Source organism: Clytia hemisphaerica, unplaced genomic scaffold (assembly GCF_902728285.1).
Source record: "Clytia hemisphaerica strain Z4C2 unplaced genomic scaffold, Clytia hemisphaerica genome assembly, whole genome shotgun sequence".
NCBI classification, from domain to species: Eukaryota; Metazoa; Cnidaria; class Hydrozoa; order Leptothecata; family Clytiidae; genus Clytia; species Clytia hemisphaerica.
The window spans coordinates 478,252-502,893 of record NW_027103657.1 but is presented as its reverse complement, the minus strand read 5'-3'; the positions used below and the strand labels follow the sequence as shown (position 1 = coordinate 502,893).

Genomic DNA, 24,642 nt, shown 5'->3' with positions numbered 1-24,642 from the left:
TCTCTCTCTCTCTCTCTCTCTCTCTCTCTCTCTCTCTCTCTCTCTCTCTCTCTCTCTCTCGTCATCTCCTGATAAACAACCATCACCAACAACCCATGGACAATATCAGACCATAACTTGGTTCCCATCATTATCTTCTTCATCGAGTTTCTGAAATCCGTCAGGTGGATCTCGACCCCTGGAAACAAGAGTAAAAGTATCAGCAAAGAAATCAGAACTTCTTAAATAATTGCCAAACAGGATAAGTATGGAATAGATTGGGACATGATGGAGTTTCTACAAGCTCTTACTTGATTTGGTTTGGCGATTAATAAAACAATTTTGTCATTTTTTCTAAAGAACACGTCAACTCCAGCTGATCCAAAAAGATTACTCTATTTTAACAAAAGGGAGGGGGTGTTTCCACCATCCTGAAGGTCCACCATCCTGAAGGTCTCTTGCTAAAAGGTATTAATGATACGTTTCAAAAAATATCAGGAGGTGTTTTTTAATAATAACGTCATAAAAAATGACGTCCTACTTTCTTGATTTTTAGTGTCAATTCTATTGGAATGGTAAAAACAGGCAAATATGTGTAAGATATTTTTCTTGATCTTCTGAAAATCAAAACAGAATAGCAAAACCTCACCATTTAGTGCAGGGGGGGGTCGGTAATAAAATCTTAGACATATATGAGTAGTAAAAGGATTTTTACGAATTTTTACATACCACCACCCAGACTCTTGGAAGAGGTATTTTACTACCCTGGTAGTAAAAGCTTTTGGGACAATTTGTCATGGAGACCACCTATTTTTTGATAGCTTTTCGGACTGATTTTGCAAAAAAAGCTAAAAAATGATTATTTCTGTGACACATTTTTCACGTAGTGCAAAAATTAATGTTTTTCCCTTAGAATTAAAGTCTTTTTATATTGACAAAAAATTTCGAGAATTTTTTGTTTGCAGCAAACAACTTTCCAACAGAAATTTTTTTCAAATTATAAAAATTTTCAGATTTTTTCAGAAAAGTCATCCAGAAAATTAAAAGAATTACAAAAAATAGCTAAAATTTGCTAATTTTACCAGTTTTAACTACCCAGGTAGTAAAATTTTTTCAACATTTAACACATAGATACCACCCATTTTAGTATTTAACTACCCTGGGTAGTAAAATTTTTTTTTGATTTTTCGTCACACCACCACCGTAGTAAACGTCATTATGTCTGAGATTTTACTACCGACCCCCCCCTGTTTAGTGTTTCTTTTCTCGGATTCTCGAATTATTTTGGCGTTCACAGCAGAAGACTCAAAACACACCCACACACTTTCTAGCTTTCATGCACTAGATAGGGTGGTCCAATGGCGGAAAATGCTAGCGGCGTGGAGGCAAAAAAACAAAGTTGATATTTGTTCACTTTTTGCTTCTCCGAATTTTGCCACTGGGGGGGGGGGGTTTTGCTGACCAGCACTTAACTCAGAAATTTTAACCTGTAACTCTTGATATGAACAACTCGGAAATGTTAACTCATTTTGCGTAACTCGACATTCATTTTAAAGACCGAAAAAAATTTCATCGCCCTGATAGAGGAATGAGAAAATGAGTGGAAACAAATAATTGTCCTAGTCTAACTATGGAGTTAGATCGCCGCCAAAATTCGACCCTTCAAGTCGTCCCGTCGTACTACCTTAAAGGAAGAAATTTTGGCGGGAATTTACGAAAAAGTTTTTTAGATGGAATTTAATTTGGCGGATTCTGGCCAAATCCGCCAAATCCGCCAAATCCGCCAAATTTTCTTTCCGCCAAAATTTCTTCCTTTAAGGTAGAAGTCGTCCCGTCGCACTAGAAGTCCGCAGGTCGCATTAGAAGTTCGCAAGGCGGAATCTTTTGAAAGTCGAAACATTCCAAATTTTAAGTCGAGTCATCGTTGCCTCAGAAGTTGACTCGTCGCAAATTTCGGCAGTTGACTCATCCCAAAGAGTTGGACTCTAGACTATTCCAAAAAAAAACTTTATTGTTTCGTATATCAAAAATCAAAATATTGTGGAGATAATGTTATGTTCGTGTGGTGTGCAATGTGAATTTATATTTATATTTTTATCTCCATAATATACCTGATGGATGACATGAACACTTATGAAAACAGTTAAACGTACATGATTGGAACATGTACCAAGTTCCGACGAGTTAACTTCTGACAGGAACCACTAGAAACTTGATATGGTTCGACTTAAAAGAATTACGACCTGCGAACTTCTAGTGCGACGGGACGACTTGAAACTTGGGATGATTCGACTACCGAAAATTGCGACGGGACGACTTATAGTACGACGGGACGACTTGAAGGATCGAATTTTGGCGGCGATCTAACTTCATATCTAACAACTGTATCGTCTAAGTCGAACAACTGAGATGTCGAACAAGTGGGCGTCAAGTTGTTCGACATGTCAGTTGTTCGACAATGTCGAACAAGTGAGCTGTCGAACTACTATACTGTCGAACAACTGGGATGTCGAACAACTTGACGCCCACTTGTTCGACATCTCAGTAGTTCGACAATGTCGACCAAGTGAGCTGTCGAACTACTATATTGTCGAACAACTGGGATGTCGAACAACTTGACGCTCACTTGTTCGACATTCAGTAGTTCGACAATGTCGACCAAGTGAGCTGTCGAACTACTATATTGTCGAACAACTGGGATGTCGAACAACTTGACGCTCACTTGTTCGACATCCCAGTTGTTCGACTTTTATGTCGATATATTGTCGAACAACTGAGATGTCGAACAAGTAAGCGTCGACTAACTGGGAAGTCTAACAACAGATCTTCCCAGTTAGTCGACAATACAGTTGTTCGACAATTTTGCTAAAATGTCGAACAACTGAGCTGTCGCACAAGTGTACTGTCGAACAAGTGACCTAGGACCGTAGCAACCAGTTGTTTTTTTTGCCGCCATCTTTATTTTGACTGTTAGAAAGCAGTATGGTCCGATCAAAAATACGCTTCCGAACCGGGCGACGTTTCCCGATCGGCAAGGAGCCGTAGGCATGTTTTCCGATGACGTGTCTCAAAAGAAACGTACTCCGCCTCAAAAAAAAAACTCTACTGTTTTCCCGCTCGGAGCTCGATTCAAAAAGAGACTTGGAAAAAAAATCCATAATGGCCCCCCCACGGCTCACTCACATTAGACTTTTAGTATATAGACTAGCCGTCACCCGGCGTCGCACCCGCCGAGTAGAGTGTTGTTGAACACATCAAAAGCCCTTTGGATGGTGGGGGAGGGTAAAAATTGTATATTGTAAGCCCAAAGAACGAAATATTACAACTTTTCACTGATCAAAACTCGGAAAACCGCATATTTCATGTTTGGTGACGTCATTTGGGCCATAAGTGACGTTATCGAAAGGGTAATAAACTTTTCACTTCACTGAAATCAATTTGTCATTAATCCAAAAGATTCTCTTGATGATTTCCGATCCAATGAGGGGTCAACTATTGCTTAAATCCTACTCAAACTCAAGATATTGTATTTTTCCGTTTTTGATGACGTCATCGGACCCATAAAGCCACAATTTGAATATATTTATTTTCGAAAGTCTCAATATACCCACCCTGACCCCTCCCAAATTATTCTCCATTAAATTTCCGATCCAATAAGGGGTCAACCATCTCATAACTCTTTTCCAATCTCGAGATATCGCATTTTTTCTGTTTTGATGACGTCATCAACTGAAAACACCTAAAAATTCAGCCAAATTTTAAAGTCACACTCAAGCCTCATAACCCCTCCCATCTTATTCTACATAAAATTCTCGATCCAATGAGGGGTCACCGACCTCCCAACTCCTTTTCAAACTCGAGATATCGCATTTTGAAAATTTTCCCAAATCTGTGACGTCATTGGGTCCCTTTACCCCTAATGTTGTCAACGGTCAATTCGCGAATTTCAGAATTTTTGCGATCAACGGGTACCTTGTGCCCCAAGGGTCCCAAAAAACCAAAAAACGTCAATCATTTCCACGGGAAAGTGGGTTTTTAAATTTGCGAAAAATTTGCACTGCAACGACTTCTTCACAAAAACGCTAATTTCCACACTCTTCCCCTGACCACTTTCGCTTTCGTTTTCAACCACCCACCCAACCAACCATCCAACCAAAAAATCGGTCACGTAACTCTCGAACCCCCATCTCAAAAATCCATAATGGCCCCCTCACGGCTCACTCACATTCTACGTTTAGTAATATAGACTAGCCGTCACCCGGCGTCGCACCCGCCGAGGAGTAGATAAGCTGAACGCATCATAAGCCCTTTGGATAGTAAGTAAAGGGAATATTATGGACTGATTTATTCCCAAAGAACGAAAAATTGTCACTCAAGCAGACCAATCAAAAATCGAAAAATCGTAAATTTAATGTTTTGTGACGTCATTTGGGTCCTAAATGACGTCATTGAAAGGGTAATTAATATTTTGCTTGACTGAAATCAATTTATCATTTACCGAAAAGATTCTCTCGATGATTTCCGATACAATATGAGGGGTCAACCATTGCTTAAATCCTTCTCAAACTTTAGATATTCTATTTTTTAGGTTCTGATGACGTCACCGGGCCAAAGATGCCCGAATATATTTATTTTCGAAAGTCTCTTTATACCCACTCTTACCTTTCTTAACTTATTCTCTATTAAATTCCCGATCCAATGAGGGGTCAACCATCTCTTAACTCCTTTCCAATCTCGAGATATTGCCTTGTTAAGTTTCTTAGCTCTCTTCCGTAAAAGCCCGGGCTATAAAATATACGGTCTATCACGTTGCTATGTGAACGGATTTAAAGAAAAATGGCGGATTCCCGATATAAACAAAACACAAGGAACAAAAATGTGTCACAGATTAGAAAAAGTTTTTTTCCTATTTTCCTTCCCTATTACCCATTTTACTTTTTATATTATATAGACATATAATGATTAACAACTGAATACTTTAAAAGCAAGAAGCTAAGCTCGAAGGCCAAAACCATTTACTACACAGACAACATGAAGTTATTGGAGGACAAAAAACTGGTATGGTATAAAATGAAAATAACATCCGCTCAATACTATAAAGGAACCCAAAGAAATGGAAGATAGGATAATGTCAATATTTTTATAATGAGGTTTAGTGTTAATTGAAGAGGTGCTAGTGATAAATTTAATGTGTACAAATCTGAATGAAATTAGAATGATTCATTTTATCATATAATGGTGTCAATAAAACTATAACCTTTTCCTATCTACAACAACATAATAAAAATGATTACAATATTGTACGTACCAAATATTCATTGTTGCTGCTTCTTCTTGCGCAGCACAGCCCGCAACCAAAGTAAAGTATCGAAGAGAAACGTATAATGCGGCAATCACAAATATCTTCATTTTGCGTCCTTGTTGGGTCTAAAAAGTGAGTCGGTCGATCAGTCTAAGGTTGCATACCTTTTAATGTTCAAAACCAAAAAACTGAAACTGTTTCACTAAACTGCAAATGGTTTGGGTTTGTTTACCTAAACAAAGAAGCTGTTACATTGCTAATTCGATTTCTAGGATCTTGCCTGCAGTCACAGCAACGAATTTCAAAATGGTAGCCCAGCGGAAGAAAACATTAAAGCTTAGGGCTCATGCATGTGTGCGCTTAGTGAACCAGCGTAAACAAGGTGTAGTGCTTGGTTAGAATAATGGTTTATCAAAACAAAAAATCAAATGGTGCAGTTTGTTTGCTAAACCCTTGGTTTAGCGAACGAAGAAAACACAGAAAAAAGACTGTTGGCTTTGATCGTCTGTTTAGGTAAACTTTTAAATGAATCAATGCGTTCGCTAAACCCTCTGTTTCACTTTTCACTGTTTTTGGCTAAATGGTATGCACCCTAAAAAGTGAGTCGGTCGGGCGGTCAAGTGAGTCGGTCGGTCAAGTGAGTATGTCGGTCAAGTGAGTCAGACGGTCGATCAGTCTAAAAAGTGAGTCAGTCTACAAAATGAGGCGGTCGGTTGGTCTACAAAATGAGGCGGTCGGACGGTCTACAAAATGAGGCGGTCGGTCGGTCTACAAAATGAGGCGGTTGGTCGGTCTACAAAATGAGGCGGTCGGTTGGTCGGTCTACAAAATGAGGCTGTTGGTCCGTCTACAAAATGAGGCGGTCGGTAGGGCTACAAAATGAGGCGGTCGGTAGGGCTACAAAATGAGGCGGTCGGTCGGTCGGTCGGTCTACAAAATGAGGCAGTTGGTTGGTCGGTTCGTCTACAAAATGAGGCAGTTGGTCGGTCTACAAAATGAGGCGGTCGGTCTACAAAGTGAGGCGGTCGGTCGGTCGGTCGGTCTACAAAAAGTGAGGCGGTCGGTTGGTCGGTCTACAAAGTGAGGCGGTCGGTTGGTCGGTCTACAAAGTGAGGCGGTCGGTCGATCTACAAAATGAGGCGGTCGGTTGATCTAAAAAGTGAGTCAGCCGGTCGGTCGGTCGGTCGGTCGGTCAGTCGGTCGGTCGGTCGGTCGGTCGGTCGGTCGGTCGTTTGAAACGAACACATTTGTGATTGCCGCCTACAAAGACTACCAAATTACTTGGATATATTACCATGCAGCAAAAACATGCCACTCTCAATTTTAAGAGGGCTAAAGTAAATGTTTCCATTGGTCTGTCTTTGGTCTTTGTTTATTTTGTTAAGATGATAATTTCTGAAGAACAACTGTACAAATCCATAACAAAATGTTCTCTATTTACGAAACAGGATACCATGTCCATTAGACCATTCCCTATCCATGTAAAAACGATGGCACCAGTGACCAGAGCAGAAAGACCAGATCAATCAATCAATATTAAAAAACCAAAGAGCTTCTTGCTTGCTATTCTATTTACTTTTACGAAAATTACCAGTAAAGTAGAATTTCGAAAACGGAGATACGCTTCCAAACCGGGCGACGTTTCCCGATCGGCAAGGAACCGTAGGCATGTTTTCCGATGACGTGTCTCAAACGAAACGTACTCCGCCTCGAAAAAAGAACACTCTACTGTTTTCCCGCTCGGAGCTCGATCTAAAAAGAGACTTGGAAAAAAATCCATAATGGCTCCCCCACGGCTCATAGAGAATTAGACTTTTAGTATATAGACTAGCCGTCACCCGGCGTCGCACCCGCCGAGTAGAGTGTTGTTGAACACATCAAAAGCCCTTTGGATGGTGGGAGAGGGTAATAAGCTTGAAAAATCGCATATTTTATGATTGGTGACGTCATTTGGGACCTAAGTGACGTCATCGAAAGGGTAATAAACTTTTCAGTTCACTGAAAGTATTTCTTCATTGACTGAAAAGATTGTTTCGATGATTTCCGATCCAATGAGGGGTCAATCATTACTGAAATCCTTCTCAAACTCGAGATATTGTATTTTTAAGGTTTTGATGACGTCATCGGACCAAAAAAGCCTCAATTTAAATATGTTTATTTTTGAAAGTTTCTATATACCAACTATTAACCCTCCCAACTTATTATCCATTAAATTTCCGATCAAATGAGGGGTCAACGACTTCCCAGCTCCTATCCAATCTCGAGATATCGCATTTTTCCTGTTTTGATGACGCCATTAACTGAAAACGCCTAAAAATTCAGCCAAATTTTAAAGTCACACTCAAGCCATATAAACCCTCCCATCTTATTCTCCATAAAATTGTCGATCCAATGTGGGGTCACCGACCTCCCAACTCCTTTTCAAACTCGAGATATTGCATTTTGAAGTTTTTCCCAAATCTGTGACGTCATTGGGTCTCTTTGCCCCTAATGTTATCAACGGTCAATTCGCGAATTTTGAAATTTTTGCGGTCAACGGGTAGCTTATGCCCCAAGGGTCCCAAAAAACCAAAAAACGTCAATTATTTCCACGGGAAAGTGGGTTTTTAAATTTGCGAAAGATTTGCACTGCAACGACTTCTTTAAAAAAACGCTAATTTTCACACTCTTCCCCTGACCACTTTCGCTTTCGTTTTCAAGAACCCACCCACCCATCCAAACAGTCGGTCACGTAACTCTCGAACCCCCATCTCAAAAATCCATAATGGCCCCCCACAGCTCAATACGAATTAGACTTTTAGTATATAGACTAGCCGTCACCCGGCGTCGCACCCGCCGAGTAGAGTGTTGTTGAACACATCAAAAGCCCTTTGGATGGTGTCCAAATTCACAGCAAAAATTTCCACATTTCAAACGCACGTGGAAGAAAATGTCCAGATTCAAAGCAAAAATTTCCACGTTTTAAACGCAAGTGGAAGAAAGTGTCCAAATTCACAGCAAAAATTTCCACGTTTTAAACGCAAGTGGAAGAAAATGTCAAGTTTACAACAAAATTGAAAGTTTTCCACATTTTAAACGCACAGGGAAGAAAACGTCCAAATTCACAACCAAAAGTTTTCCACGTTTTAAATGCACGTGGAAGAAAATGTGAAGTTTATGACAAAAGTGAAAGTTTTCCACATTTTACACGCACAGGGGAAGAAAATGTCCAAATTCACAGCCAAAAATTTTCCACGTTTTAAACGCATGTGGAAGAAAATGTCGACCAATAATGATATATTGTATCATGTCGGTTGATTATCTTTAAATATTAAATCTAAACATGCATTTTAAACGTGAAAAACCTTTTGGTTGTGAATTTGGACGTTTAGATTCTAAAAAGTGAGTCGGTCGGTCGTTCTAAAAAGTGAGTCGGTCGGTCTATAAAGTGAGTCGGCCGGTCTAATAAGTGAGTCGGTCGGTCTAAAAAGTGAGTCGGTCGGTCTAAAAAGTGAGTCGGTCGGTCTAAAAAGTGAGTCGGTCGGTCTATAAAGTGAGTCGGTTGGTCTACATACAAAGTGAGGCGGTCGGTCGGTCTACAAAGTGAGGCGGTCGGTCGGTCTACAAAATGAGGCTGTCGGTCGGTCTACAAAATGAGGCGGTCGGTCGGTCTACAAAGTGAGGCGGTCGGTCGGTCTACAAAATGAGGCGGTCGGTCGGTCTACAAAGTGAGGCGGTTTAATTTTTCAAATATACCTAGCATGATCAAAGTTGATAAAATGTCCTGTTTTTCAAGAATAGAAGAAAGAGATTGCATCTCTCATGCCAAACCAAACGAAGCATCAAATCCAGGAAAGATTAATAATAAACTTCATCATCAACCATTTCTTGTAACAATCACACAAAAATCATGATCCAATTCAACTCATTAAAGCATAAAACCCAAAGAAAAATAGCAAAAGAGCAGTAGCAACCAGTTGTTTTTTTGCCGCCATCTTTATTTTGACTGTTAGAAAGCAGTATGGTCCTATCAAAAATACGCTTCCGAACCGGGCGACGTTTCCCGATCGGCAAGGAACCGTAGGCATTTTTTCCGATGACGTGTCTCAAAAGAAACGTACGCCGCCTCAAAAAAAAAAACTCTACTGTTTTTCCCGCTCGGAGCTCGATTTACAAAGAGACTTGGAAAAAAATCAAAATGGCCGCCCACAGCTCAATACGAATTAGACTTTTAGTATATAGACTAGCCGTCACCCGGCGTCGCACCCGCCGAGTAGAGTGTTGTTGAACACATCAAAAGCCCTTTGGATGGTGGGGGAGAATAAAAAGATCTGATTTGTATATTGTAAGCTCAAAGAACGAAATATTACCACTTTTCACTGATCAAAACTCGGAAAACCGCATATTTCATGTTTGGTGACGTCATTTTGGCCCTAAGTGACGTCATGGAAAGGGTAATAAACTTTTTACTTCACTGAAATCAATTTGTCATTCATCCAAACGATTCTCTTGATGATTTCCGATCCAATGAGGGGTCAATCATTGCATAAATCCTTCTCAAACTCGAGATATTGTATTTTTTAGGTTTTGATGACGTCATCAGACCCAAAATGCCCCAATTTGAATATATTTATTTTCTAAAGGTTCTATATACCCACTTTTACCCCTCCCAACTTATTCTCCATCCAATTCCCGATCCAATGAGGGGTGAATGACCTCCAAACTCCTTTCCAATCTCGAGATATCGCATTTTTTCTGTTTTGATGACGTCATCATCTGAAAACGCCAAAAAATTCAGCCAAATTTTAAAGTCACACTCAAGCCATATAAACCCTTCCATCGTATTCTCCATAAAATTATCGATCCAATGAGGGGTCACCGACCTCCCAACTCCTTTTCAAACTCGAGATATCGCATTTTCAAGTTTTTCCCAAATCTGTGACGTCATTGGGTCTCTTTACCCCTAATGTTATCAACGGTCAATTCGCGAATTTTGAAATTTTTGCGGTCAACGGGTAGCTTATGCCCCAAGGGTCCCAAAAAACCAAAAAACGTCAATTATTTCCACGGGAAAGTGGGTTTTTAAATTTGCGAAAGATTTGCACTGCAACGACTTCTTTAAAAAAACGCTAATTTTCACACTCTTCCCCTGACCACTTTCGCTTTCGTTTTCAGCCACCCAGCCACCCACCCACCCATCCAAACAGTCGGTCACGTATTTCTGGAACCCCCATCTCAAAAATCCATAATGGCTTCCCCACGGCTCATAGAGAATTAGACTTTTAGTATATAGACTAGCCGTCACCCGGCGTCGCACCCGCCGAGTAGAGTGTTGTTGAACACATCAAAAGCCCTTTGGATGGTGGGAGAGGGTAATAAGCTTGAATTCTAAGCCGAAAAAACGAAATATTACCACTTATCAATGATCGAAGCTTGAAAAATCGCATATTTTATATTTGGTGACGTCATTTGGGACCTTAGTGACGTCATCGAAAGGGTAATAAACTTTTCACTTCACTGAAAGTATTTCTTCATTGACTGAAAAGATTGTCTCGATGATTTCCGATCCAATGAGGGGTCAATCATTACTGAAATCCTTCTCAAACTCGAGATATTGTATTTTTAAGGTTTTGATGACGTCATCGGACCAAAAAAGCCTCAATTTAAATATATTTATTTTTGAAAGTTTCTATATACCAACTATTACCCCTCCCAACTTATTATCCATTAAATTTCCGATCACATGAGGGGTCAACGACTTCCCAGCTCCTATCCAATCTCGAGATATCGCATTTTTCCTGTTTTGATGACGTCATAAACTGAAAACGCCTTAAAATTCAGCCAAATTCAAAAGTCATTTTCAAGCCTCATAACCCCTCCAATCTTAATCTCCATAAAATTCTCGATCCAATGAGGGGTCACCGACCTCCCAACTCCTTTTCAAACTCGAGATATCGCATTTTGAAGTTTTTCCCAAATCTGTGACGTCATTGGGTCCCTTTACCCCTAATGTTGTCAACGGTCAATTCGCGAATTTCGGAATTTTTGCGGTCAACGGGTAGCTTATGCCCCAAGGGTCCCAAAAAACCCAAAAACGTCAATTATTTCCACGGGAAAGTGGGTTTTTAAATTTGCGAAAGATTTGCACTGCAACGACTTCTTCACAAAAACGCTAATTTCCACGCTCTTCCCCTGACCACTTTCGCTTTCGTTTTCAACCACCCACCCAACCATCCAACCAAAAAATCGGTCACGTAACTCTCGAACCCCCATCTCAAAAATCCATAATGGCCCCCCACAGCTCAATACGAATTCTACGTTTAGTAATATAGATAGACTAGCCGTCACCCGGCGTCGCACCCGCCGAGTAGAGTGTTGTTGAACACATCAAAAGTCCTTTGGATGGTGGGGGAGGGTAATAAGCTTGAATTCTAAGTCCAAAGAACGAAATATTACCACTTATAACTGATTGAAGCTCGAGAAATCGCATATTTAATGTTTGGTGACGTCATTTGGGACCTAAGTGACGTCATCGAAAGGGTAATAAACTTTTCACTCTACTGAAAGTATTTCTTCATTGACTGAAAAGATTCTATTGATGATTTCCGATCCAATGAGGGGTCAACCATTGCTTAAATCCATATCAAACTCGAGATATTGTATTTTTAAGGTTTTGATGACGTCATCGGACCCAAAAAGCCTCAATTTAAATATATTTATTTTTGAAAGTATCTATATACCCACTCTTACCCCTCCCAACTTATTCTCCATTAAATTTCCGATCCAATGAGAGGTCAACGACTTCCCAGCTCCTATCCAATCTCGAGATATAGCATTTTTCCTGTTTTGATGACGTCATCAACTGAAAACGCCTAAAAATTCAGCCAAATATCAAAGTCACTTTCAAGCAATATAAACCCTCCCATCTTATTCTCCATAAAATTCTTGATCGAATGAGGGGTCACCGACCTCCCAACTCCTTTTCAAACTCGAGATATCGCATTTTGAAGTTTTTCCCAAATCTGTGACGTCATTGGGTCCCTTTACCCCTAATGTTGTCAACGGTCAATTCGCGAATTTTGGAATTTTTGCGGTGAACGGGTAGCTTATGCCCCAAGGGTCCTAAAAAACCAAAAAACGTCAATTATTTCCACGGGAAAGTGGTTTTTTAAATTTGCGAAAGATTGACACTGCAACGACTTCTTTAAAAAAACGCTAATTTTCACACTCTTCCCCTGACCACTTTCGCTTTCGTTTTCAACCACCCATCCAACCATCCAACCAAATAGTCGGTCACGTAACTCTCGAACCCCCATCTCAAAAATCCATAATGGCCCCCCAACGGCTCACTCACATTAGACTTTTAGTATATAGATAAGTGTGAGGATGTGTTGGATAATGTCAATATTTTTAAAATGAGGTTTAGTGTTAATTGAAGAGGTGCTAGTGATAAATTTAATGTGTATAACTCTGAATGAAATTAGATATGATGGTGTCAATAACTATAACCTTTTCCTATTTACAACATAATAAAAATGATGGAAAATAAAGTGAAAGTGTATTTTTAATTTTGCTTATCATTGTTCTAGAGTTCTTGGTTAAACAACAACATTGTGATAAGGAAAAAGTTGAATATATAGTCATTGTCAATGATATTCAACCATACGTTTCAACATGATATGTATCTACACTATTGTACGTACCAAATATTCATTGTTGCTGCTTCTTCTTGCGCAGCACAGCCCGCAACCAAAGTAAAGTATCGAAAAGAAACATAAGGCGGCAATCACAAATATCTTCATTTTGCGTCCTCGTTGGGTCTAAAAAGTGAGTCGGTCAGTCGGTCAAGTGAGTCGGCCGGTCGGTCTAAAAAGTGAGTCGGTCGATTGGTCTAAAAAGTGAGTCGGTCGATCGGTCTAAAAAGTGAGTCGGTCGATCGGTCTAAAAAGCGAGTCGGTCGATCGGTCTAAAAAGCGAGTTGGTCGATCGGTCTAAAAAGTGAGTCGGTCGATCGGTCTAAAAAGTGAGTCGGTCGATCGGTCTACAAAGTGAGGCGGTCGGTCGGTCTACAAAGTGAGTCGGCCGGTCGGCCGGTCTGTCGGTCGTTGAAACGAACATATTTGTGATTGCCGCCTACAAAGACTACCAAATTACTTGGATGTATTACCATGAAGCAAAAATATGCCACTCTCAATTTTCAAGAGGGCTAAAGTAAATGTTTCCATTGGTCGGTCTTTGGTCTTTGTTTATTTTGTTAAGATGGTTGGTTGCGATAAGCCCCATAATAATTTCTGAAGAACAACTGTACAAATCCATAGCAAAATGTTCTCTATTTAAGAAACAGGATACCATGACCATTAGACCATTCCCTATCCATGTACAAACGATGGCAGCAGTGACCAGAGCAGAGAGACCAGATCAATCAATCAATATTAAGAAGCCAAAGAAAGAAAAAGCAAAATAGCTGTTGAACTTCTTGCTATTCTATTTACTTTTACGAAAATTACCAGTAAAGTAGAATTTCGAAAACGGAGATACGCTTCCGAACCCCGCGACGTTTCCCGATCGGCAAGGAAAATAGAGACCCGTAGGCATGTTTTCCGGTGCCGTGTCTAAAAATAAAACGTACTTCGCCTCAAAAAAAAAAAACTGTACTGTTTTTCCCGCTCGGAGCTCGACATATTTTTTGGATATAAATGATTGAAAGGGTAGGAATCATAGAAAGGAACCCTACTTTAGAATTTATCAATACAAAAGCTTGTCCGTATCAAGTTAAGCTTGTAGGAAATGAAGAACTTTGACCAAATTACAGATAACTTCTTCACTATAACTATAAACTTTCTTTTTGCACAAAGCTTGATATGAAAACAAAAGCTTTAGAAGATCAGAATATGAAAAAACGTCCAAGAAAGAGGAAGCGCATCACCTACAGTAGCTCAAGGCGAACAAAGAAGTCAAAAATCGAACCTCTCATAATTACCACTGAAAGTAAGTTAAAAGTAACCAAATCTTGAGAACAGTGTTTTTAAAGATCACAAGATTATTTCATTTTTAAGATTTTAAATGCCAGTATATATTTTACTGAAGTGAATTCTCCTCTATCTCAAACTTGTCCCACTCAATGAAATGGGGACATATTCTTTGATATTCTTTTGTATGCAACTTTTTCATTTTCCCTTCTAGAATGTTGTTTCTGTTTGATGGGACCTGACAAAGAAAAAGGAACTTTTCTTCAAGATCAAATTTCTAATATTGCTGCACATCAATTTTGCTTGGTATGTTGTATTTTCATGATTTTCCAAATTAATAGGTAGCAACTCCAACGTGTTTTACTTATCGTGGGATTATTTTGATCAAATTGTTCATTCCCTTTTTCTCAGATTGATTCAAATCTTATTTGGATGTACTGAAGCTTTGTCCTAGCTATAAGATTTAAAAATTTTGTTTTTTTGTTTACTAGCTTTTTTCGGCTGGTCTTCCACAACTCGGAGAGGACAATGACAATTTTCTGAAACTCTAACTCTAACCTGCTATTTTTATAAACTTGTTTAGAGACAAGCCTCAGTGGAGGGTTACTTCTTTCGGTGCCCTTGCTGTAATAATACTGTGAAAATGAAGATATCCACAGGATTGAAGTTTCTTCAAACACCAAATGAGACACATCTGGTGACGACCAAATCTGGTAAGGTTGTGAAATATTTTAAAGCAAAGCACTTTCACTAGAAAGACTGTTATCATAGGTTGCATATGAATTTCCTACCTAATCTCCTAATCATTTTGTGTTTTCAGTGAATTTATGACTATTCTAAACAAACACAAGAGGAATTTTGAAACTTTTTATTGAAAGTCTTATTCTTTATTTCCAGTACTTGCTCCAGTAAGAAAATCTGCACGGAAAAGCCCTCTTAAATCCCTCATTCAAGTTCAGCCCAAAAAACTTGGCGTCAACACAAATTACATGTTTCGTGATCGAGGAGAGAATATGTGGCTTGAATCCCAATCTGACTTGAGGGAGATCAACTCGACAACTTCAAAAACAAACAATGAAAATAGAACTCATAAAGTAATATCAAACGAAGATGGTGATTGTCACAGCGTCATTGATCCAAATAACAATCAATTTGTGAACAAAAATCTTGAAAAAGAGGAATTGGATAACGAGTCACCCAAAGGCAGTACAGCTGATACCCAAGACAGGGAGAATATTGTGGAATCTTTGAAACAAACCGGTATGAATACCAAAAGAAAGCCAGCCAAACTAGTTAGTAAAGTAGTTATTGCCTTCGTCCAAGTTTATCCTTCAATTTAACAATTTTTTTTACTAAAGAAGAAACAGAATATTGTTTTAGATCTGTTTTGTGCTTGGTTCCATTTCAATTTGCATCCAGGGCTTGAAATAACGGTCAATCAGACATAATATGATATAAATTGCACTTTGTCTGACCCAAAAATCATTAATTTCAAGCAATTGAAAGACCAGACTCACTTGAAATTTTTATTTCGAGCAATTAGTGCAGTATGGAAATGAAGTTAATGCATGGTCGTCCATATTCTTTTTAGTGTAAAGTTTTCTTTAAATTCTCATACTTTTAGAGTTGTCAAGGTGGTCGATTGAATGAGGAGGTGATTAGTTACTTCAAGCGTGTTAACAAAAAAGATTGGGGTTATTTATCATCCCTATCATATTCTGCATTTTCCTCGTTTGGGCTTGGAGAGCTGTAGTATCTCACTTACAGGAAAGGAGAAATGGCAATTGTGGGACAGATTGCAATGACAATGAGCTTCAATTGCCGTTGAATCTGGTCGATAGATGTGGTTTCAAACAATTTCATTGAAGGAAGATCTGGAGGTATTGCTTCAACCGTCGGTGATTTGTAAACGATCTTGTCCATGGATTGAAATTTATGGAATCCATTGAATCTTCATCTTTATTCATCGTTGAATGGACTTGATATATGGTCGGATAGTTTCAATAGGGTTGAATGTTTATATGAAATCAATCCATTGTTTGTTTCTCATGGTTTAGTGTTGTCGACGCAATTGCTTCCTTTGGGCTCTATATGAAAACAGTTGATATGCTACCAATATTTTTCATCGTTCAGTTTGAATGTCTGTTTTAGAAACAACACTTTATATTAAATAGGTGCGGTTGGAGGACTTGAAAAGTTTTTTCTCGGTGCACCTCATTTTAAGCTGCTTCCGTAACAAGGCGAATTTCGGCACAAAGTTTTATTCCGTACGAGAGGCATCTCCCTGAGTTCCTCTGATGGAGTGAGAACTATAAAGCATTCGAATAGCTTTACTAAAAAAATTCAATACACTTGTTTTTACGATACAGTCATCGAAAAGAATTTCCCATTATACTTTCGTTACCATTCTCCTCCAAAAGCGTTAAGGGTTGAGAGGTGTATTAACACATCGGTCAAAAAGAAGTAGAAATACCCTGTCAAGAAAATTTGGTATTTCGATCTGTTTTTATTTTGTTACAGCAAAATACTTATAGTGTAAATAGACTCGTCATGAAAGACATTATGTTGCATATATATATTTTTTTTTATACAGTTTTTAAAGATGTAAAAAACGACATTTTGGTTTTAGCACGAGTTCTGAAAAGGGTCAAATTCCTAATTCCTAGTCGGTTTATACTCCGCCCTGATTTTGCCATATCAACCATAAACCTCCTTTAGAATTTTCCACCTCGTTGTTGATCCCTGCATTTTCATCCTTTAAACTTGACGCCCGCTGTGTGTCATTCTTTGTGTACGGCAAATTCCTGACCAAAGTTTGATTCGACTGTCGTGTCGGGTTTCAACTTATGATTATTTTTTATATTCTTTTGTCAAGCGTAGTATCATTTTATCATATTATTATATACTCTCTATATTTTGTAAGATTACACAAAAAACGAAGCCTTTCGTACCCAAGTCTGTCATTTTCACCTTTCCACCCCAACAAAATTGTTTGTCTGAATCACATATGATTAACAGTTTAGTTTTATCAGTTTCTTCATTATTACATCACATTTTTATCCTTTCTGCAAAAGTCATCTGAAGCTTGACTTTATGTTTCTTATATTTTTTCTTTTATTTTTAGCAATCACAAATAAAAATTAAAATATCAAAAAACTGAAACATTTGTTTTGTGAACCAACCCTTAGTATTTGAATTCAAAGAACAAGAAGTTTTGATCCATTGTAATACCTTGTATACCATGATGACGGTTGAAACGTAACATGGAAACGTAAAAGGGAAACGTAACACGGAAACGTAACATGGAAACGTAATATCAAAACGTAATATGAAAAGGTAATATCCAAGATGCCATTCCGACGGAAAAACAGACCCGCGTATGCAGGCAGAAGAAAACAAAGAGCCGAACAACTGGTGACAGCTGATTCAGGTATGATTGTACTCAATTTCATTTCATTTGTATTTCTTATTACATTTTTAGATTGAACTTAATTACCAACTTTGTGTTAAATAAGTATTTACTAACCTAGTGATTGCTGATCCTTGCTTGACCAGACGTAATATAAACCATTATAGTCTTCACCAACAAAAGACTTGAACCAACACAAGAATCAATATGAACGATGATCAATATCAATTGATCCAAATACCATTTACAGAATACACATAAAGCCCCACTGGCTATCATATATTATTGTTTATCACTTTGTACATTGAGGGGCGAAGTTGGGAAAATTATTATGATTTGATATAAAAGAGAGTCTTATTCTAATTACAATATGACTTGCTCTGGCAGTTCTAACCAGCGAATCAAATGCTTCTAACTTTGACCTGGTTAGATCTGCTGGAATTTAGTTTCAGGTGTTTCTCAAAAATGTAAGGATCATCGCTAAGGAAATTGATTTCTTTATTTTTTTCTTTCAGAATGTTTTTTTTTTGTCACCAAGGACTGAACGAAGAATGTGGGCTGTTTTTCAACGATGTTGAAGCCAAGATCGCTGCTCACCAGTTCTGCTTGGTATGAGGGCTTTGAATTTATTAAACTTATTAACTTTTAAGTAGATTTGATATCTTTTCCTTCCTGACTTAACCTTCCAATGTCTGCTTATATTCATGATATTCATGACGTAATGTCCTCTACGGAAAGACCCCGGTTTTTGCCAGTAGTGGCAAATTTTATACAATTTTTGTCTATTTTAGATTTGGTTGGACTGGCTAAAACCGGGGTATTTCCGTAGAAAACATTACGTCATGACTATCATGAATCAGGTTTCAAAATTCATTATAAGGTGCAAAACTAGTATTAGGTGCAAAATTTCTTTGTTAAATTTGCAGTATTTTTTAGGGTCTCATTTTTCATCAAAGTTTATAATAAGAACTCAAAAATTTCACAATGTCAATAACAATTCACCAAAATAATGTGCTATAGAATATTAAAATCCATTTTCCAATTCTTAATATTATTGCTTTGACCACTACTGTTTGGAGAAATATTTCTTTGCTAAATTTGCAGTATTGTTTACGAACCGTCTTCTTTATAAGAAATCAGAAATAGGAACTATATCAATCCTTTTCCATTTCAGTTTTTCAGTTCAGGCCTTCCACAACTTGGCGAAGACACAGAAGGTTTTGATGGCTTTTTGTATAAAGATATCATTAAAGAAGCACAACGGGCTAATAAGATTGTAAGTCGTACCCAAACCCTCTCCCTCGTTCGGAAACCGGTTTGGAAGAAGAATGGGAACGATTTCTCACTGGTGGTATTCTGACTTCAGTGATGTTGTAAACAGATTCATTCAAAAAAACAGCTTCCATCATTTTTGAAACTTGGTTCAGATTTTCAAATTTAGCAAAGCTTCCAAAGTTTTATTCTCTTAAATTCACTGTAAAAGTCAAATTAACTAAATTTGATGATTTTCTTTGATCTGTTTCAGTTATGTAAATTTTGCCAGCAACCAGGAGCGTCAGTGGGTTGTAGTTTGAAAACTTGCAGAACGTCATATCATTATTTGTGTGGATGGAAGCAAGGATTACAATTTGTTTTCCACGATTGCTTCGAGTAAGTAATGACCATTGTATAGCTTTTCATTAATGGGCTCTTCCAGAAAAAAATTGAATATGGGTGGAGGATATAACATTTTTTAGAAATTTATCCCCCGGACATTGTGACTTTTGACCCCCCCCCCCGGACAGCAAGTCTAACCCCTCCCCCCTGACAAGCATCAGTTGACCCCATGGACAATTAACATTACCCTCTAACAAAGCAAAATTACCCCCAAAGAGAGCAAGTTTACTCGCCGGACACTATATCCTCCACCCCCATGTACGGACATTTTCTGGAAGAGCCCAATTGTTCGACAGTGTTTATATATACTGTGGCTTCGATTCATATTAATTCGAACAACGAGGCAATATTCGTGGGTATATTCTCTTTTTCACTCACTAAAGTTAAAGCATCACTCTTTTGATTGAAAGTATACAGTAGAATTATATTCATGATACGCAACACCAATCAGAAGCTTCGCAATATTTTTTGTGATATTCACTTATTTTTTTGCTTAGAAAAGCTTAAAGCACAACATCTAGCCCTTAGGGCGTTATAAATCTATGGTAATGAATAAGCATGAAATAGTTTTTGCCTGAAAAAAACCCGACTTACTACACTTAATTCTTTAGCTTTGGAGAATTTGGATTAGTTTCCATTCTTTATCGTTCTAGTGTTTTAAACCTTTCCTTAGAGAGTGCGTCCAGGTAACTTTTTTGCAACTTTTAATCTTTCTATCGAGAATGTGTCCAGGTTTTAAACCTTTCCTTAGAGAGTGCGTCCAGGTAATTTTTTTGCAACTTTTAATCTTTCTATCGAGAATGTGTCCAGGTTTTAAACCTTTCCTTAGAGAGTGCGTCCAGGTAACTTTTTTGTCATTTTTAATCTTTCTATCGAGAGTGTGTCCAGGTTTTAAACCTTTCCTTAGAGAGTGCGTCCAGGTAACCTTTTTGTTATTTTTAACCTCTCTAGTGCGCAATATTTTTTTTCAAAAATGGAAAAATCATTTAACTTGTAGTAGCTTGAGAGTTAGACAATACTTTTGTTACCATTGAAAAGCTATTTACTTTAAACGGTTTAGGCCCCCTTAAAATCAAGTGACAGCCTCGTTCCCTGCGTATTATCAGCTTTTTGATGCTTTGCTTACTGATAGCGCCAGATAATACTCAAGCGTCAATCAGTATTATAAATAAAGCCTGGGTGGGGTACACGGGGACGTGGTTGGTGGTCAGGTGTTATGATCTACAGAGTCCAGTCTTGGTAAAATCAGCTTTTATCATTTGTTTGCAGACACAAGCGAACAATGCTGGATATTTCTTCAGATGTGCGACGTGCAACAATCAAGAAGTCTTCCAGAAAGAAATGTCCACATTTGGTGTTTACATTCCACAACGGTAAAACAATATAAGTAGGTAGAAAGTGAGAGTTTGAACACAATGGGTATTGTTAACATGAATAGAAATGAATGGGTATTGTTAACACGAATAGGAGAGTTTGAACACAATGGGTATTGTTAACATGAGCAGAAAAGAATAGGCATTGTGTTAGAGCAGAAAAGAATAGGCATTGTGTTAGAGCAGAAAAGAATAGGCATTGTGTTAGAGCAGAAATGAATAGGTATTGTGTTAGAGCAGAAATGAATAGGTATTGTGTTAGAGCGGAAATGAATAGGCATTGTGTTAGAGCAGAAATGAATAGGTATTGTGTTAGAGCAGAAATGAATAGGCATTGTGTTAGAGCAGAAATGAATAGGCATTGTGTTTACTTTATCTCAATAATATTAAAACAAAAGGGGTATGGATCGAACTAAAAATGAATGGCTATTGTGCTCAAGATGTCTATAAGCAGAAATGGATAGGCATTGTGTTAGCCCAAAAATGAATAGGCATTGTGTTAGACCAAAGATGAATAAGCATTGTTTTATATTGCGCTTTGATTAAAACACTAAACATGAGCAGAAATGGATAGGCATTGTGTTAGAATAGAAATGGATAGGTATTGTGTTTACTTTAAGTCGTTAAATTTAAAACGACGAGATATGAGTAGAGCTGAAAATGAATAAGCATTGTTTTATATTGCGCTTTGATTAAAACACTAACATGAATAGAAAATTGATGGGCACTGTGTTAGAGCAGAAATCAATAGGTATTGTGTTAGAGCAGAAATGAATAGGTATTGTGTTAGAGCAGAAATGAATAGGCATTGTGTTAGAGCAGAAATGAATAAGCATTGTGTTAGAGCAGAAATGAATGGGCATTGTGTTTACTTTCAATCATTAAATTTTAAAACGACAAGGCATGAGAAGAGCTGAAAATGAATAAGCATTGTTTAAAGTAAATCAAGATATAATTTTTGTGCTTCGATTAAAACACAACCTATAAAAGGGGGGTTTGTAGGGGTTTGAAATAACGTTTTTCCGTCAAAATTTTTGCTAAATCCTGGAATCCCGAAAATTGAAAAAAATAATAACACCGTCACACCGGTTTGTACAGGTTCAAATACCGGCATAATGACAAAAAATTAGACCAAATACTGTCACCATCTGATTTTAAAATACCGTTTTCCCGTACTAAAAAGGGCCAATCCCGTCACACCGTTAAAATACAACCCCCCTCCATAAAAGGATGAAAATTGCTCATGTTTTTTCTCAGTTTTTACCTTTTCAAAGCTGGAGAGCCGTTAAAGGAATAAACAAAATGGCGACAAGGCATCATACGAAACGCCGAAGCGTTCCCCGCCCAGCGATTTCAGTTAATGATGTGAATTGGAAGAAAAAATACAAGGGATTATCTAATCTCAAATGAGGATTAGTTGATACCAAAGAGGAATTAGGTAATCTAATAAAGGGATTCGGTAATCTCTAAAAGATTTACTTGAATCAGGTAATTACAAAGAGGGATTAGGAAATCTTATAATAGGGGTTAGATGATCTGAGATAAGGATTAGCTTGAATTAGGTAAACCTAAACAGAGATTAGGTAATCACAAACATAGATTAAGTGAAGGATTAGGTAATCTTAAACAGGGATTAGGTGATCTCCAAAACATATTAACACGGATTCAGTATAATCCCAATTAAAGATTAGGTAATCTTAAACATGGATTAGGTGATCTCAAAAAGGATTGCCTTAGATTAGATAATCCCAAAGAGGGATTAGGTAATCTTTAATATGGATTAGGTAATCCCAAACAAAATTAGGTGATAGTCCCAAGATGATTAATAAAACAGACTAGGAAAAATAGAATAACATCAAGCTAGCTCAGACCCAAAATCGATTGTAAAGAAAAGAAAAAAAAGACATGAGCTTATATTGTAGTAATGAAGAGCTCTTCCAAAACTGTCAAAAAGTACAACTTTTCGTTTAGCAACCAAAACTAAGAGCCAATGGTTACCAAATTTATGAATAGGTTGATTATTCGCTATATATAGTCCATCAAGAAGCGAGTTTTCTTTAAGATCCCAAAGAGGGATTAGGTAATCTAATAAAGGGATTCGGTAATCTCTAAAAGATTTACTTGAATTTAATTACAAAGAGGGATTAGGAAATCTTATAATAGGTGATAGGTGATCTGAGATAAGGGTTAGCTTGAATTAGGTTAGCTTGAATTAGGTAAACCCAAACAGAGATTAGGTAATCCCAAAGAGAGATTAAGTGAAGGATTAAGTAATCTTAAACAGGGATTAGGTGATTTCCAAAACATATTAACATGGATTCAGTATAACCCCAATTAAAGATTAGGTAATCTTAAACATGGATTAGGTGATCTCAAAAAGGATTGCCTTAGATTAGATAATCCCAAAGAGGAATTATGTAATCTTAAACATGGATTAGGTGATCTCAAAAAGGATTGCCTTAGATTAGATAATCCCAAAGAGGGATTGGGTAATCTTTAATATGGATTAGGTAATCCCAAACAAAATTAGGTGATAGTCCCAAGATGATTAATAAAACAGCAAAAAAGAACTTTTAAATGATGAACACTGGGTAAATGAACTGAAAAAGAAGATTTTACAATCAAAAATTTTAAAATAGAATTTATCACGATGTATCTCTTTGTATTAAGAAAAAAAAATTATTCATTTGAAATGCTTAATGATTGTTTGTTATATTTTTTGTTCGGTTGTATTATTATACGCATGAGTGAATAAGCTGAAAAAGAAAAATTGCAGCGATAGTTTTGAAATCAAATCAAAACAAAAAGAATATACATTCATCGAATTTTTTTAAAAACGTTTCGAAGTTTTATTAAGGCAAGCTAAAATTAAAATGGAAAACTCTTCAAGAATTTTTGATTTGATCGTTCTTTCAAGTGGCGAAGAAGAAGAAGAATCGATCATCGAACCAAAGAAAGTAAAGCATGAGAACATAATTGAAATGCCTGACGATCAGTTGTTAGCAGACTGGATTCGAAATTATCAAGGGTAATAGGTATGTTTTTCACACTTATTTCTTGATACTACATCTATCTCGATCTAAAATATGTATGGGTCTTTTTTCAATAAAAACTGATGAATAATGTAGCGCAAGAAAAGTAGCATATATTATAGAACTCATTGAAAGCTACTTTTTTATTTAAGACTCTTCGCAGAAACAACTACTACCCGCAATCAAATATACTTGCAAATTATGGATTTTTCTTCTGGATCACAACCACTCTCACAATCGGAGATTGATCAAAATTTGAAAGTAGATGAGGAAAAAGAAGCAACAAAGTTCTTCATTGAAAGAGAAGAATATCTCATGGGAATTGTCGATAAAACCACCGAAAGGATGATCAATGCTTTAACAGAGACAGTCAATGAAATGTGCAAAGGATGCCAAGAAGAAGGTGGAGCAAAAAAACATCATGTCTTATGTAAAGAAAACATTATCAATACGACGATGAAACTGTTTGAACACATGTGGAATGAAATGGATATCGAGGAATTCAACAAGCAATCAACGGCAAAGTTTTTTAGACATCTTCAAAACAAGGAACAATTTTCAAGAGATAAAAATTGGTTTGAATATTTGAAAGAAAATTTTTTTATACATTATTTTAGAATAACAGAATAAATACAAATAAATGAACGTATACAATAAATTGAACATTTACTGCTAAAAACTACCATGTCCTGGGATATATTTTAACAAAAAGTGTCCTATCTTTTGATCATTTGCGAAAAAGTCGGTTCTATCAAATTTTTTTACAATGTCAGACAATCTTTTACCACGACACAATTGAGTAGCAAAATAAATGACATATCCACCGCAAACTTTCGAGAATAATGAATGTAGTTGAACAGGATTTCTTTCGATTTCAGTCTGCGGTTTATCAAATGTGGAAACGCCTGAGGCGTTCCTCGCCCAGCGATTTCAGTTAATGATG

The 24,642-nt window shown here is 37.4% G+C and overlaps 2 protein-coding genes and 1 long non-coding RNA gene across 4 annotated transcripts in view; all 3 read left to right on the top strand.

Annotated features, from left to right (window-relative positions):
- Window positions 1–24,642, top strand: part of LOC136803270 (uncharacterized) — a 225,700-nt gene that overhangs the window by 161,996 nt on the left and 39,062 nt on the right. The gene's annotated exons all lie outside the window — the stretch shown is intronic.
- LOC136803217 (uncharacterized) lies at window positions 14,089–17,179 on the top strand. 2 transcript variants are annotated; one of them, XM_067059949.1, is made up of 5 exons: window positions 14,089–14,248; window positions 14,444–14,535; window positions 14,813–14,942; window positions 15,127–15,489; window positions 15,854–17,179. In XM_067059949.1, the coding sequence occupies exons 1-5, from the start codon at window positions 14,122–14,124 to the stop codon at window positions 15,877–15,879; spliced, it is 738 nt and encodes a 245-aa protein (XP_066916050.1). In that variant the 5' UTR covers window positions 14,089–14,121; the 3' UTR covers window positions 15,880–17,179. The 2 variants fall into 2 exon arrangements, with proteins under 2 accessions (XP_066916050.1, XP_066916049.1); XM_067059948.1 differs by having other exon boundaries at window positions 15,127–15,521.
- LOC136803215 (PHD finger protein 6-like) overlaps window positions 17,358–24,642 on the top strand; it is a 45,756-nt gene continuing 38,471 nt past the window's right edge. The window contains exons 1-5 of the mRNA XM_067059946.1: window positions 17,358–17,659; window positions 18,154–18,247; window positions 18,813–18,914; window positions 19,164–19,288; window positions 20,564–20,667. Coding sequence (XP_066916047.1) covers window positions 18,155–18,247; window positions 18,813–18,914; window positions 19,164–19,288; window positions 20,564–20,667 — 424 coding nt within the window. The 5' untranslated portion in view covers window positions 17,358–17,659; window position 18,154. The remainder of the gene's footprint in view (window positions 17,660–18,153; window positions 18,248–18,812; window positions 18,915–19,163; window positions 19,289–20,563; window positions 20,668–24,642) is intronic.